Consider the following 14910-nt stretch of genomic DNA (forward strand, 5'->3'; position numbering starts at 1 on the left):
AGGTTGACAAATAATAAAAGGATCATTTTCAATTGTATTTCTTCTGATCCATTCCTTTATTATATCTGCAAATGTAGTTACCGTAAGATGTCTTTCGTTTTATCAACACTTAGTACGATTATTCTAATTTAGTTTGAAGTAAACATTTGTACAGATACTTGTGTCAGTTATTAAATTTGAACATAAAAAGCTTTTGAAATCAGCTATTTTGGATGTGTCAGTCATCTATATTTTACGGCATATGGCAAGATTATTCTCTTTCTATACCGAGTTTGTCATTTGGTTTGTTTACAAACGAATTAAATCATTGCTTTTGTACCACAACAACATCATATTTTGACCAAAAATGTCTCTACACTAATGTTTTACCCCTGATTTTAATTTTTGTCAGCAAGTAAATGAATTTACAGTAGTTGTCGTCTGTTTATGTAGTTCATACGTGTTTCTCGTTTCTCGTTTTTATATAGATTAGACCGTTGGTTTTCCGTTTGAATGGTTTTACACTAGTAATTTTTTGGGGCCCTTTGTAGCTTGCTCCATGCAGAACTTAAAAGTCATGATAACTCACCACTGGTAAAACTTTATCAGTCATGCAGACCTAATAAATGGTCATGATGACAGCACCAAAATTCCACCAGAGATGTAGATCAAGGCAAGTATGCCATAACTTTTGATAATTTAAGAGTTCAAAAGTGTTATGCATGATTTTTATAAAGATCATGAGGACTTTTTAAAAACAAAGGTCTATATACTTGCATGATTATGATAAATTGACAGGATATAACAAGAATACATGCTTTGTTGTATTTTAAAAGCATACCCTCACTCGTAATTCAAAATATTGGAAAACAGGAAATAGGTGTCTGTCAGATTCCAAATGGGCACAGACATTACAACTCATCTCTGTAGAGCTTCCGGCCAAATATGAAGTAATTTTGTTCTGTAGTTTCTGAGAAAATGTGAGAAGAAAATAAGGTAAAGTTCATTCAACATATTGAAAAATCCAAAGAGTTGGCAAACAGTTATCTGACATATCTGAAAAGTACCCACATTTCACAACTTATCTCTGTCAAGATGGTCAATATGAAGTCATTTTGTTGAGTAGTTTCTGAGAAAAAAGTGACCAAAATATTTGTTGGACAAGCAGACAGGTGGAAAGACAAGGTGATTGCAATATAGCCCCACTTCTAGAATGGGAGTATAATTTCCTCCATTGTAACTTAAGTGTCTAAATCTTAAAACTGTTAATTGATAACAGAAACATTAGAGTAATTATGTTAATCAACCTATGACTCTTTTCACAAACTTTCTTAAATTGATCGTAAGTTAACCTGAAATAATTTTTTGTGAAAAGAGTCGCTGAACCTTAAAATAGAAATAAATCAGAATAATAAAAAGAAAGATTTCACATGATGAAATGTCTTGCTACTTTACCAATTATGATTGAAATTTGCATTAAATGTTTATGGTCTTACTGTAAATATCCCATAAACTTAACATTATCAATGAAGCATGAAAATGAAGTCAAGATATGATGAATTCTATCAGACATATTACTTGATTTATTTCACTTGACTTGGCGGGGTTTAACCGGTTCACTTATCATAGACCAGTCCAGCTATAGATAGGTGTTTTGGGATAAACTCATCAATGAAGTGTCTAGTTATGGTCATTGATCCGATTAAAAAATGTAAACATTATATGTGTAATCTGCCATGATTCTTAATACAGAATGATTTACCAGAACAAGCAGATGTACTAACATTCATGTGTAAACAGAGAATTTCTTTTTTAAAGCTTGTGTTATGATCATAAGGAAGGAGAAATATAGAGTGTATTTTTTTTAAATTTTTATATATTTTTTTTAAGCATGTTGAATATTAATCTCACAGTTAGAAATCTTTAAACAGAATAATACAATAGCCGATACTTTAAAATACTTAGCTATAGTACATATAAATACTTTTTATTTTTATATTATTCTATTCGTCCCATATCATACACTCATTCTGTTGTAAGTTTGTTTGGTGACACTGATAGGTGATTAGAAATCAATAATAATTATAACAGCAATCATCCTTATCACACACATCTTCAAATAGACTGTCCGTATGCAAATTAAAAATAAGCTCGCCCGATCAGTTGAAATAAAACTGGTAATACGTGTACAACTTACAATCATTCTATACACCATTTACAATTTAATCATTACTTATATTATCCAAGAAAAGGACCTATTGACAAAAATTAATATTGACCAATGACCACAAAATGACAAGGTCAGATGAACCTTCTAAGAAGGACATGCATAACTAACAAACATTCTGTACATCTAATACAGTTGATCTGTTACTTATACTATCTGAGAAACAGACCTAACGTGAAAACTTAATGTTGACAAATTAACCATGAAAATGAGGTTAAAATCAGAACAACCCTGTAAGAGGAATATGTTCACTTTATTACTTACTTTACCAAGAAAACGTATTGTTGAATAACTGAACCATGAAATGAGGCCAGGAACAAGTGACAGACATTTTTGCTTTACAATTATTCCATAAACCATTAAAGAATTGTTATATCATTCATAATGACAATCAAATTGATAAAAAATATACAGTTTTTTTAAGAGGTCATCGAACAATGAAAATGTAGTCATGAGTAATGGTCATATGCCAGGCCTATACTTCAGACCATAAGACATCTGTAAACCAACTATGGATTATCCTGCTCTTCTACCTTCTGACATATTTATTATATTAAATGCTAACATGTTTGAGCCACCACCATTTCCACTGGATTAGCATTCTAATATCTTGAATTCTTGAAAGAAGAAGCACAGACAAAAAATATAATGTCATACATCGTGTACAATGACATAAATCAGACTATCACATTTGAAAATAATAAAATAAACAAAATGCATAAATACAAACATTTTAATAGTATAGAAAAACCATTTAATGTAAATAAACAATTATATCACAGTCAAACATATAAATGCTACTTTAACAAAGGATATTAAAACTATTTCTTTAATTAAATCATATGTTATAAAGAGATTTGAATAAAAAATTATTAGAAATTATGTAAAATATTTGAAAGAAATTTATATTACAATAGTAAATATATATATAAATATATATTCTTAGCTTGTCAGTGTGCCTTTTAATGTAATTAAATCTATAATATCTATCAGTCAGAATCCATTATTATATTTATTCTCCCAAGATTTTCTAGCTATAGTTGGTATATGAAGCCATAACTACTTTAGTCTCTATCAGTTAGAATCCTTTTGTGGGTCCACTGTAGCCTCTCATTGGTTTAACACTGTGGAATGTCCACTGGTCCGTCAGACCAAATTCCCGTAAATTATTGACATTTTCAGTTTGTAGCATTGTTGCTTTCTTTTCCCATTTATCTTTCTCTTCTTCTAACTTGTCTATCAGTTTATTTAAAGCATCCTGTAATAAAAGTGATAAGCAATAAAAAATATGAGAAGCATGAAATTTGTATTTGTTTTTGAGTGTTAACATGTCCAACTAGTTTACAGTAAACATACTGTGTATATGTAAAATTAGTCGTGCCTTGTTCAACTTTGTCTTTTTTAAGGTGGAAAGACAATAACATTGAAAGATATGTAAATTTACACAAATGAAATACAGGGTTCAAAATAAAACAACTTTATATATATTATATAGGGGAAAATTATTTTTTTGTGTGCATAGAACTTTTAGAATTTAATGATAATGACAGGTCTTTGATAGTTTCTGTTTAATTCATTCTTAACTTTATTTGACGAATTAGAGCTTAACATATTGAATAGACACCTCCATGTTTACTGTTGAAGACTGTATAACTCATTGACACATACCCAACATGTCCTTTAATTCATATCTAACTCATTACTGACTTTGAACACTGTGTAATATGTGTCATCACTGTCATGTGTCAGAGAAAAATAGAATATTCTTAACCTTTCTGATCAGCTGATATTACTTGAAGGGATTTGTATCGCTGTTTCTTTTTGTATGTAAAGCATCTATCATGTTTAGTTTTTTTTATTTTTGTGTTGTTTTTTTTTGTGTTTTGCCTGGTTCCAGGGTCCACTCTTTAAGCAAAAAAAATGTTCCAGTATTGCAGGTCATTGAACAATATCCAAGGATGGTATAAGATAACATAGATGAACACAACATCAGTTACTTTTAACTTTAGACATAGTATATCATTCCTTACTAATAATGAATAGTAATTATAATACTCTGGTAATTTTTTACCTGTCTTAATTGCCAGTAATATTCAATGTATATAATAAAAGAATTATACACTTTGGAAGTTTATTATGTCTTAGTTTGCTCTGCTTAATATCAATCTATTATGTAATCAGTGATCTCCCCGTGACGTTTTAGCGTCGCGGAAATGCGACGCTTTAATTTTTCCCGTGACTCTATAATAATTTCCACGACGCTATAATAATTCAGGGATGCTATTTTTTCTTGTCTCTATTGATCTCTATACATTGCCGCAATATCGATGTCACAAAAATTATATCATCTTTAATTGTAATCCCTTCAAGTCGGACAAAAGAGGCAATTTAGATTGATTAAATAGGTGTTAAAAGCCCTTTATGTGATAACTGTTTGGATACGAATACGCGAAGCTGACACTTATGACATGACTTAATAATAACATGTGGTCTAATCGCAAATTTTGACATCGAGAAAATGGAATCAGAAAATCATAAACAATTTGAAATCTACATTTGCATCATGGCAAAAACGTCTCCTAAATGAAGAAAAAACTATGAGGGGAACCTTGTTGTTGACAAAATAGTTGATCAAACCCTCGAGTTGTACAATTACACATTTTTTTTCATGTTGATTAAACAGCAATTTTTCATTTATAAGTCAAGAAATTCAAAGATATAAACGATTTATTTCTATAGAAAAGAGGTGAAAACATTGACTTTACAGATTGGTCATTTGTTATTTCAAACTAAACAACTTTTAAATTAGTATTTTCTTTCCATTTCGGTACTTGTTACTTGAGAGCGTACATGAAACATTTTGATTTTGGGCAAAATAAGTTTTATACTTCATTAGAACATGATGAAAATTGCCTTTAGTTAATGTTTCATCAATTTATTACATTAAAATCGTGACATTCATTCCAATTCGCTTGTCAAACATTGTTTATTTTCGTCAATTTTTCTTCGACCGCCATTGATATATTTGTACAAACTACGGATCGGATGCAGGATTCATCGGAAGCGGACCATCTATGACCAAAATCAGCATTTTTACAATAATAACTACAGACGCACAAATAGCACAGCTGACAGAATAATAAAGATTCCAAAAGGGAAAACTAAGCATTCCACACACATTTACAGACTATTTGTTAGATCTCCTTGCTAAATGTATTTATTTCTATGTAAATGCATTGTTTCAATTTACCGATCAAAGTAGCTTTACTTTGTTAAAAACATCTGAGACTACTATAACACATTATGTTATAGTAGTCTCAGAAAACATATATCTTTTTGATAAGAAACAACTGGGACTAATAAATTGAGTCCCAGGAAACAATGAATTTCATAAACATGATAAACAGAATAGTTTTTAATTGAAATGTTATTACTATATGATACTTTCTTTTCCTTTTTGATATAAAAAAGTTCTCTTTTGTACTAGATATTTAGTTGGTAGTTTCTGACAAGAAGAAAAATATAATTCTGTAACTATGAATGAATATTGAAGGCATAAACTGAAACAACTTTTATACTTTAATTGTATTCTCAATTATGAATTGAACAAAATCAGCATTACTTAAAAGAAAAAGAGCATCGTTGCGACGCGACAAATGACATTGAAAAAAAATACAATTTATTTTTTTTACTCCAAATGTGATGCTATCCAAAATTTCTGGGGAGAACACTGGTAATGCCTTACATCAAGTATTCTTTTATAATCCTTTTCCATTTTGCGTATTTCTTTGTTCAATTCATCAATTTTTTCATCTTTGTCTTTTATTATCTGGTCTCTTTCTTCTTCTGTTTCTTTAAGTTTCTGTTCTGTATCTCCTGAAAATTAAATTATACATAATCATGCATTATCTAACAATATTTAAATTTAAGATCAACTACTAAAAGGTTATGTGAGCTCTTGAAACATCACCAGGCGCTGTTAATTATGTGTTTTGGCATATACTATATTTTTATGCTTTCACATTTTTCCCCGCTGATACACATTATTAATATGGCTTCTACTAACGAAAGCTCCATTTGGAGCTAATGTGTTTAGAGACCTCTTTTGTCAGTACACCATTACTATATTACTTATGTGAGCTCTTGCTTACATTTTAAAAAGGTAGTCATTCAACTGTCTTTAACTAGTCAAAAAAAAAAACCCACAAATGTACCAAATCTTTTGTAATTCATAACAAGGGGGGTTTATTTCAAAATTATGACAATTGACCCACTAAACAACAAACATATCTGATAAACAGGAAATGCCTGTTACTTTTATCTATAGTTATTTTGCTAATAAAAACAAAATTTCTTGGACAGATCCTCACAAAATATTCTAAAACCATTCTAAATCTGTCATTAGACTAATATAATTACAACTAGTCAGTGGTTGTCGTTTGTTGCTGTGTATCATATTTGTTTTTCGTATATTATTTTGTACATAAATCAGGCCATTAGTTTTCACGTTTGAATTGTATATATTTGTCATTTTGTGGCCTTTCATAACTGATTATGCGGTATGGGTTTTGGTGATTGTTGAAGGTCATATGGTGACCTATAGATGTTAACTTCTGTTGCATTTGGTGTCTAGTGGAGAGTTGTCTCATTGCCAATCAAACCACATTTTATTTTTATAAGAATGAATCTTTACATAAAATCTTTTATTCTTCCAAGTTGCAGAACATAATTTTACACCTAGCCTTATCCTCATTAGAGAGTACACTCAAGCATATATTTAAGCCCCAGCCAATCTTAGAGTGTCTTATTTCAAAAATATATTTGATTTGGAAGATTGGCTATGAAGATCTAAGTTTTACATTGCTGGTTCTAAGATTGTGTCTCTAGTTTTTATGGACATGAGTTTTATCATCAGAACAGGGTTTCTAAATTTTGTTAAGCCAAATCAAAACTTTGAGTTTAAATATATCTCCATTTTTTGTACTATGAGAGTTTACATGGGCATTCACACAGGGTCTATATGAAAATGAAGAGAGGTGTGGACTGATGCTTTGTATGTTTTGCACTCTTTGGATCTGACCAGCACATATACAAGTATCAGATTGATAGTGTTCTGTTTAAAAAGCTAATGGTGAAATGAAATCTGTAAATCATTGAGATACTTCTCCACAAGGAAGTTAGTTATTCAAACCAGGGTAAAAGATATTCATCTGCAAAATTTTCAATGGAATTATATGGTTTGATATTTTAACAGATGAAGCATAATTTCAATAAATATTGCTTCACATTTGTGTGTGTTGCATCTGCCTTTTTTCTAATTTCTATTCATCTGATTTCAATTTAACTGGTGCTCTGTAAAGTGTGTACTATATTTCTAATTTATTTGTTGACTTAATCTTCAGCCCTGGTTATAATATTCTTACTTAGATCTTCCTTTACTCAAAACACTTTACTGCCTAACTAAGAACATTGTCTCTTCACATCTGGTAAAGTTTTAATGTGAGACCAGTCTACACTTATTGAGTGTTTTCTGTGCTATCTGATAGTCTCTTTCCATTTGATGAAGTTTTAACTGGAGCACTGTCTATACTTACTAAGAGCTTTCTGTGTTATCTGATAGTCTCTTTCCATCTGATGAAGTTTTAACTGGAGCCCTGTCTATACTTACTGAGAGCTTTCTGTGTTATCTGACACTCTCTTTCCATCTGATGAAGTTTTAACTGGAGCCCTGTCTATACTTACAAGAGCTTTCTGTGTTATCTGACAGTCTCATTCCATCTGATGAAGTTTTAACTGGTACCCTGTCTATACTTACTGAGAGCTTTCCGTGTTATCTGATAGTCTCTTTCCATCTGATGAAGTTTTAACTGGAGCCCTGTCTATACTTACTAAGAGCTTTCTGTGTTATCTGACAGTCTCATTCCATCTGATGAAGTTTCAACTGGTACCCTGTCTATACTTACTGAGAGCTTTCTGTGTTATCTGATAGTCTCTTTCCATCTGATGAAGTTTTAACTGGAGCCCTGTCTATACTTACTAAGAGCTTTCTGTGTTATCTGACAGTCTCATTCCATCTGATGAAGTTTTAACTGGTACCCTGTCTATACTTACTGAGAGCTTTCTGTGTTATCTGATAGTCTCTTTCCATCTGATGAAGTTTTAACTGGAGCCCTGTCATCATGTACTTGTACTGTCTTGTCATGTCTTAAAAATGAAAGATTTTTATAACTTCCACAACCTACATAGATATTGTTAAATGAAAATAACACTTTATAAATTTGAAACATCTGAAGCGTTTTTCTAAATTTACATTCAGCAGCATGATCAGGAACACTCAAACCCCAAAAAATTTAAAACTCAGGATGTATAAATTAAGAAATAATTCATGGCAGCCGTAGATTTGTTTTCATTTAACCATATATAGGTTGGGCATTTATATTCGATTATTTTACCCTGAGCGTTAGTGAGGGGTAAAATACGAATATAAATGATCAACCCATGGTTAAATGAAAACAAATCTACGGCTGCCAGGAATTATTTCGATTCTAATAGGACAAATTCGGTAATTTTGTTAACCGTGAAAGCCCTGTACATACGATATTGTTTTGGCTGTTCCGTTTTACCCAATTTTGATAATATTAGTAATATTATATAATTCAATGATTATTTATTTTTAATCGCATTTTTTACTTATATATTTTCTTCTAACGTAATTTTATTCGTTCTGAGGCGTACAAGAAGCTTTAAACGACCGGTATTTACATTTGATTTTTTGTTTACGAAAACATACTTGTGACGTCACCTTGTTCGTTGCCATGCCAAGACAATAACATCATTTCGCGGAATTTTCTTTTTATGAAATTTTACCATGAAAAATAAATTGAAAGGACTGATTTGTTTATTTTGCTGTAGAATAGAGATAAATATATTGTATATGAATCTTGGCCTACGTAAACTTGGGGTTTTGATGTAGAAAATTGAGAATATCTGGTAGTATAAATAAGTTGGTCTTAACGCGGAACAGCCGTTTTTGTGTATTACTGCGTTTGCGCTAAAGGTAGATATATTGTGATTATACTGGTTGACGATAATAGGACGTCATATTAGAATACCTGAATAAGTGAGGAGTTATTATATCACCAAAAGGGACATAATAAGAATAGCCAATTCAACTACATGTAAGGGTTAATTTTTTCAGAGTAACCAATTCATCTACAGTCAACTTTTACAGGGTAAATAAACTTGTTTGGTTGTTTATGTTGAATTGATTTATTACTTGCAGAGACTTGGATTAACGAATAGTTTGCTAAAATGTTTAGTATTGGCTGTTTTGATGTTTTTACATGTCAATATTTGATAGCAGTCTGTAGCTGTGTTGATGTGCAATGATGTTTATTATATATTATGTTTATTAACAATATATCTATCTACCCATATTTAAATATTTACTAAAATGCAGGACATTAACAAACGGAATACATTTAATTTTGATATCAAGTCATAACATAAAATGGAGTAGTTGAATCAGGTTAAAAATTTAATTAAATATTTACCAGCAGTAATGTCTTTTTGATCATTTTTGTGTTTCTCTAATTCCATCATGGTTTCATTCATCTTTGCTTTCATAGCATCGCCATCCCCTTGTCCACGACGAGCTAATTCTTTCCTTACAGCTGAAAAATAATCAAAACATATCCTTAAAGGATTGAAATAAAAAAATATATATTGACTTTCACAATATTGTTTATTTATTTTCAGGAAATTTAGATATAATCTAACACTAATACATATGCATAATCATGCCATTGATAAAGTTATTACTATATGGTCATAATGTAGAAAAGAGTCATCTCCCTTACACCAGAGCATTTTGTATACAAACTGGCATACTTGAGGCAGAAACCCAGTTGAAATTAAACAAAAGAAATGGAACTCTTTGTTAGAGAAGGTAAAAAAAAGGCCAAGTTGGTAAATTGGAATTGTTTACATCTGTTTCTATGGGCTTTAAAAGTTTAATTATGTGCCTTATTTAGGATTTTATGCATATCATGTATGTTTTTTACCTAAATTATGGTATAGAGCTTCGAGATATTTGTAAACTTTTAAATTATAGACAAATTTTCACAAAACAGTCGATTGTGGTAGGTGCAAATACAGATGGATCTTTTTTGTGCTTAAGTATAAATTCCGCTGAAAAAAATCCAAAGAAAGATAATAGATTTATCTTTTTAAAGCATTAATTTGCATCTCTGTCCCTGGTGACAGTTTTTTGGAAAAAAATCCAAAAAATGGGCAATAATTTCATCAAAAAGAGAAAGTCAAGTACACCTTTTTATGTTTAGGCGTGTTTGAGTTGACTATTCTGTCTTGAAAACGTATAAAAGAAAAATATTTCATACATCAACTCGCTTCAGATTCTATCATTTTTATATATTAAGGCTCTAGGTTGATATAATAACATTAAAATTTACAGTACTAAAAAATGTAATATATGGGTTAAGTGAAATACCTAACAGCATAATAGGTGTGTTCGAATAACAAATTTTTACTAAAAGTACTTGACGACAGACTTTTCAAGTGGATCTTAAAAATGCATATCTTCAAAAAAACTTCATCTTTTGTGTGTGTTATCTAGGATAATTAGTCTTCAACCTCTGAAAATTTTTAGTCTGCCCTTCCAGGAAATATTTAATTAGAAATTTTTTTAAATATTTTTGAACTTCGAAATTCCCCCTGACAACCGATCAGATAATAATTTTAGGTTGACCAAATGCATAAAAGTAAATTAAATGATGCTAAATAGCTAGTAGATACATTTGTCTTAAAATACAACTGGCATATAAGGATCGTAATGATGCGATGTGGATAAATTTATCGGTTTTCAAGAGCTAAATTGAAAGCGTGTCATCACTACAATGGCTTCCATTTATACGATTATAAAAATTAGGTGGCATAATGGGGAGATAATTTTGACGAAGTAGAATCCTAACTGATTTCAGATGCATTGCTGACCATGCATATTATTTAAGAAAATATTATACTCGAAACATAAAATTTGATGTATACTAACATGACAAAAGAATTCTTTGACAAATTTCAGACTAAATAATTATCTAGTCAATGAAGACTCTAAATTTGATCTTACATCTCATTGCACTTAAAATATTAATGATTTTTTTTAATTCAAAAGAGTTAATTATTTTTGCTTTTGAAAAGAAATGAACAATTATAAAATGCAAGTAGCTGTTTTCTGAAACAATTTTTCTCTGAATGGAATCAATTCATATACAGTCCGTGTAACGTAAAAGTTAACAATACGAACGATGCCCGAACCATGTACGGACGATGCCCGAACGATGTACGTACGCTTCCCGAACGGTGTACGAATGCAAACGAAACGCTGACCGAACGTTGTACGGACGCTGAACGAACGATGTACGAACGAAACCATGTACCATAAACCATACCATTAACGATAACATAAGCGCCCTTGTATCGTTAATCGTATGGTTTTGCGTACATCGTTTCATTTAGCGTATACCGTATCGTTTAGCGTACATCGTTTCGTGTAGCGTATATCGTATCGTTAAGCGTACATCGTTTCTTGGAGTGCATAGTTTCGTTTTTTAATATAAAACATGAATTGTGTTCTGTTAAATCTTTTTATATAGGTGATAATATGCGTAAAATTTAGATTGGATGCATGTTTTAGTTTTTAATTAATAATTTAATAAATTATAATTTAATGTTGATCCAACATTATTTACATAAAAAGTTTGAAAAATAAACACTGAACTAAATTTAAACAAATTAAAAGATACAATTATGATTTTTTTTTTTAGCCGTAGAAATACGGACTTGGTGAATGTGCGAGTAAACTACTGTCTGCTGAGTATTAAACGATTTTTTTTAGATTATAGATTTTTTTTATTCATTTTCAAATCAGACGAAAAAAAAAACAAATATTCGAGAAATTTCAAATAAAAACAATTACTCATTATGTGCCTTATCAACCTCAAACCTAAATCCCTACCAATGTACAAACGATTGTGTATTATTTTACCTATAAATGCACTTGACTTTAAACAATCATCAACGATTGTCCGGCAAAAAACTAGACCATTTCCCTCTATTCTTTAATTTTCTTAAACCATTTTCCTCTGTTCTTTATTTTGCCTGTTATACTCTATTCTAATTTTATAAAATGTTTTTCTTTATTTTCCTGTATCTATACCTCCTTTATTCAGAGCAACCCACCCTAAATATACATATGATACACACGGTCTATAGGTCATCGCTTGTACCGTGATACACATGTTTGCATAAAAAAGGATACCTTGACCTTGTTCATATTTATAACATTGTAAATGTCCTCCTAATGATACATCTAATAGTAACCACTGGACATAAAACAGCTAACTATAAATTCATCCGTCATATTCTTAGTTTTGTTATAATGTGAAAATCAAACAACATGATGAAACAATAATTATTGCAGATTTTCACTACGGAAATCATGGGAAATAATTGTAGACAAAACCAACCAATCACATCCCTACACCACAAATTAAAGTCTAGCCTTTTCGCATAAAAATACATTATTTTCATAAATCTATTTCTAAATAATTTTAAACAATTTTTGAATCGAACAGTCATTTTTCTTATTTGCCATAAAAAAAAACAAAAAACAAACAATTATTTTCATTTCTCATTTTAAACAGATCGATGGTTTTTCAATGGTCGGTGCCTGTCAGCATTTATAAAATCTAACACCGTGTTTGCCAGAAAGAAAGCTACATAGAACAGGAAAACAACAATGTCTTAGAAATACTTCCAGGCCCTATTTTCTAATTTCTGTTGTAATGTGGTGTAATGCAAAAAGGGTAACTCCTGAATACTGATTTGTACCCCTTAAGCATTTGTGGTTAATAACAAATCTATGGTAGTCTCTTTTTTTTACTCGCAAAGTATTCTACTAAATCATGTTTTATTTATGAAAATTGCTCATGGCTGACGAATGTTAAACATTGATCCCTAGATTTTCAATTGTTTAGTTGTTAGGTTACTGTCTGATCTCGCAAACCTGACATTTTATGGTCATTATTTTTTGCATCAAATTGCACCAATGTTTTAAAAAGATATAAACGCGACACCGTACGAGAGTCGTTATTTTACATAAACTATTAGTATTTTTTTCTATAACGAAATACGAAACCACTTCTCGCAATTCGCTTTGGGGTTATTGTGCTTGTCTTTTGACAAATTATGCATGGCCTTGTCTCAAAAACAAAAAAGTATAATATAATATTGAGTAATATATAAAACTGGACCAGAGTAAAGAGTTGGGAAGTACGAATTCCGAATTTTGATTGAATGTTCTACATCTTAGTGTATTTCTGATATATGATTGTACAGACTCAAAAATGTCTTTGTTTTGGTGAAATGAAAGGTCACCGTCACCAGCCACTAATAAAAGCAAAATGGATATAGTAGATCTTTCTAATTTTGAAATCAATATTTCTCTTGCTTCGTTGATAAAAGGGCACTTAAAATATAGTGAATACTATTCTCCACAGCTGCATGCGGGATTGGGTTTAATATTAATAAGGTTTAAATCTGCATTTGAATAATTGCACCATATTTCTCAACTGTGTATCAATGACATTAAGATTTCTATCACCACAACTAAAATAGGAAGTGCGTACTGTGAATAAATACTCAGTTTACTATTATTTACAGCAATTTATCACATATAATACCACGTTAACAATACGGTAGACGGTGTTTGACAGTCTGAAGGAGACCGCATCAAGGATTTAATAAGGCAAAGCCTTTGTTGTACTCAATCTTACTAAAGTTTTCTTTATTATATTTAATAGATATATATCCGAGATACGATAATGTAGTTTTCTTTTTTATAACACATCTGATCATCTATGATGGGATAATGTCTAATGAGAGAATTTAACCAGAAACTGAACAACGTAGAAGTGACCAATCAAAGGTCACTGTACGGCCTTCAACAATGAGCATAGTAAGATATTAAAGGCTCCGAAATGACAAATGTAAAATACACTCAACACTGTTCAAACATCACCGCACGTCAAACTTTGAACAACTGAAAAACCTGATTAGACATTCGTGACAATTTGGCACGCCCTCATGAATTGGCGAAAGACCTATTATTATTAGTTATAACTTATAAGTTACTAGTTTCCTGTCTATTCTGTCATTTATTGCATTTGATTTGTAATTTGTCCTCATGTAACACATATTTGTGTTTGAGTGTAAATAAAGAATTGAAAAATGTATTTTGCGTTAAATGTGCAATGAAACCACGGATTCGTTATCTTCAAAAATAGTTCTGAAACGGTTGATAAAATGTGGAATGTCTGAATAGAAATATAACAATTATGTCCACTGCGCGATTATAAAACGGGCTGTATTTTGACATTTTGAGATACTATAAGTAATTGTTTTCTGTGATAGAATTTTAGAGGTCAATACGACTTTTAATCAGTTGGATTTTCAATTTTAATAAAAAAAATGTGTTTGGTTTTCTTCTTTTCTTTAAATTCATATCATGATTCTTTAGTTTGGACGTATTTTATTGTTCCAAAATGACAAATGGATTAGACACAAGTTTTTCAACTTAGTAACGTCTTCTCCAATACATACATAAATATACACATGAATGAACATTA

General features: G+C 30.6%; 1 protein-coding gene across 1 annotated transcript in view; it reads right to left on the reverse strand.

The window, feature by feature from the left end:
• Positions 1-2925: 2925 nt before the first annotated feature.
• Positions 2926-14910, reverse strand: part of LOC127700634 (coiled-coil domain-containing protein 153-like) — a 28785-nt gene continuing 16800 nt past the window's right edge. The window contains exons 3-6 of the mRNA XM_052204188.1: positions 9760-9879; positions 8318-8410; positions 5952-6082; positions 2926-3464 (exon numbers count right to left, since the gene is read on the reverse strand). Of these exons, the coding sequence (XP_052060148.1) occupies positions 3285-3464; positions 5952-6082; positions 8318-8410; positions 9760-9879 (524 nt within the window). The 3' untranslated portion in view covers positions 2926-3284. The remainder of the gene's footprint in view (positions 3465-5951; positions 6083-8317; positions 8411-9759; positions 9880-14910) is intronic.

Source organism: Mytilus californianus, unplaced genomic scaffold (assembly GCF_021869535.1).
Source record: "Mytilus californianus isolate M0D057914Y unplaced genomic scaffold, xbMytCali1.0.p SCAF_5, whole genome shotgun sequence".
NCBI lineage: Eukaryota > Metazoa > Mollusca > Bivalvia > Mytilida > Mytilidae > Mytilus > Mytilus californianus.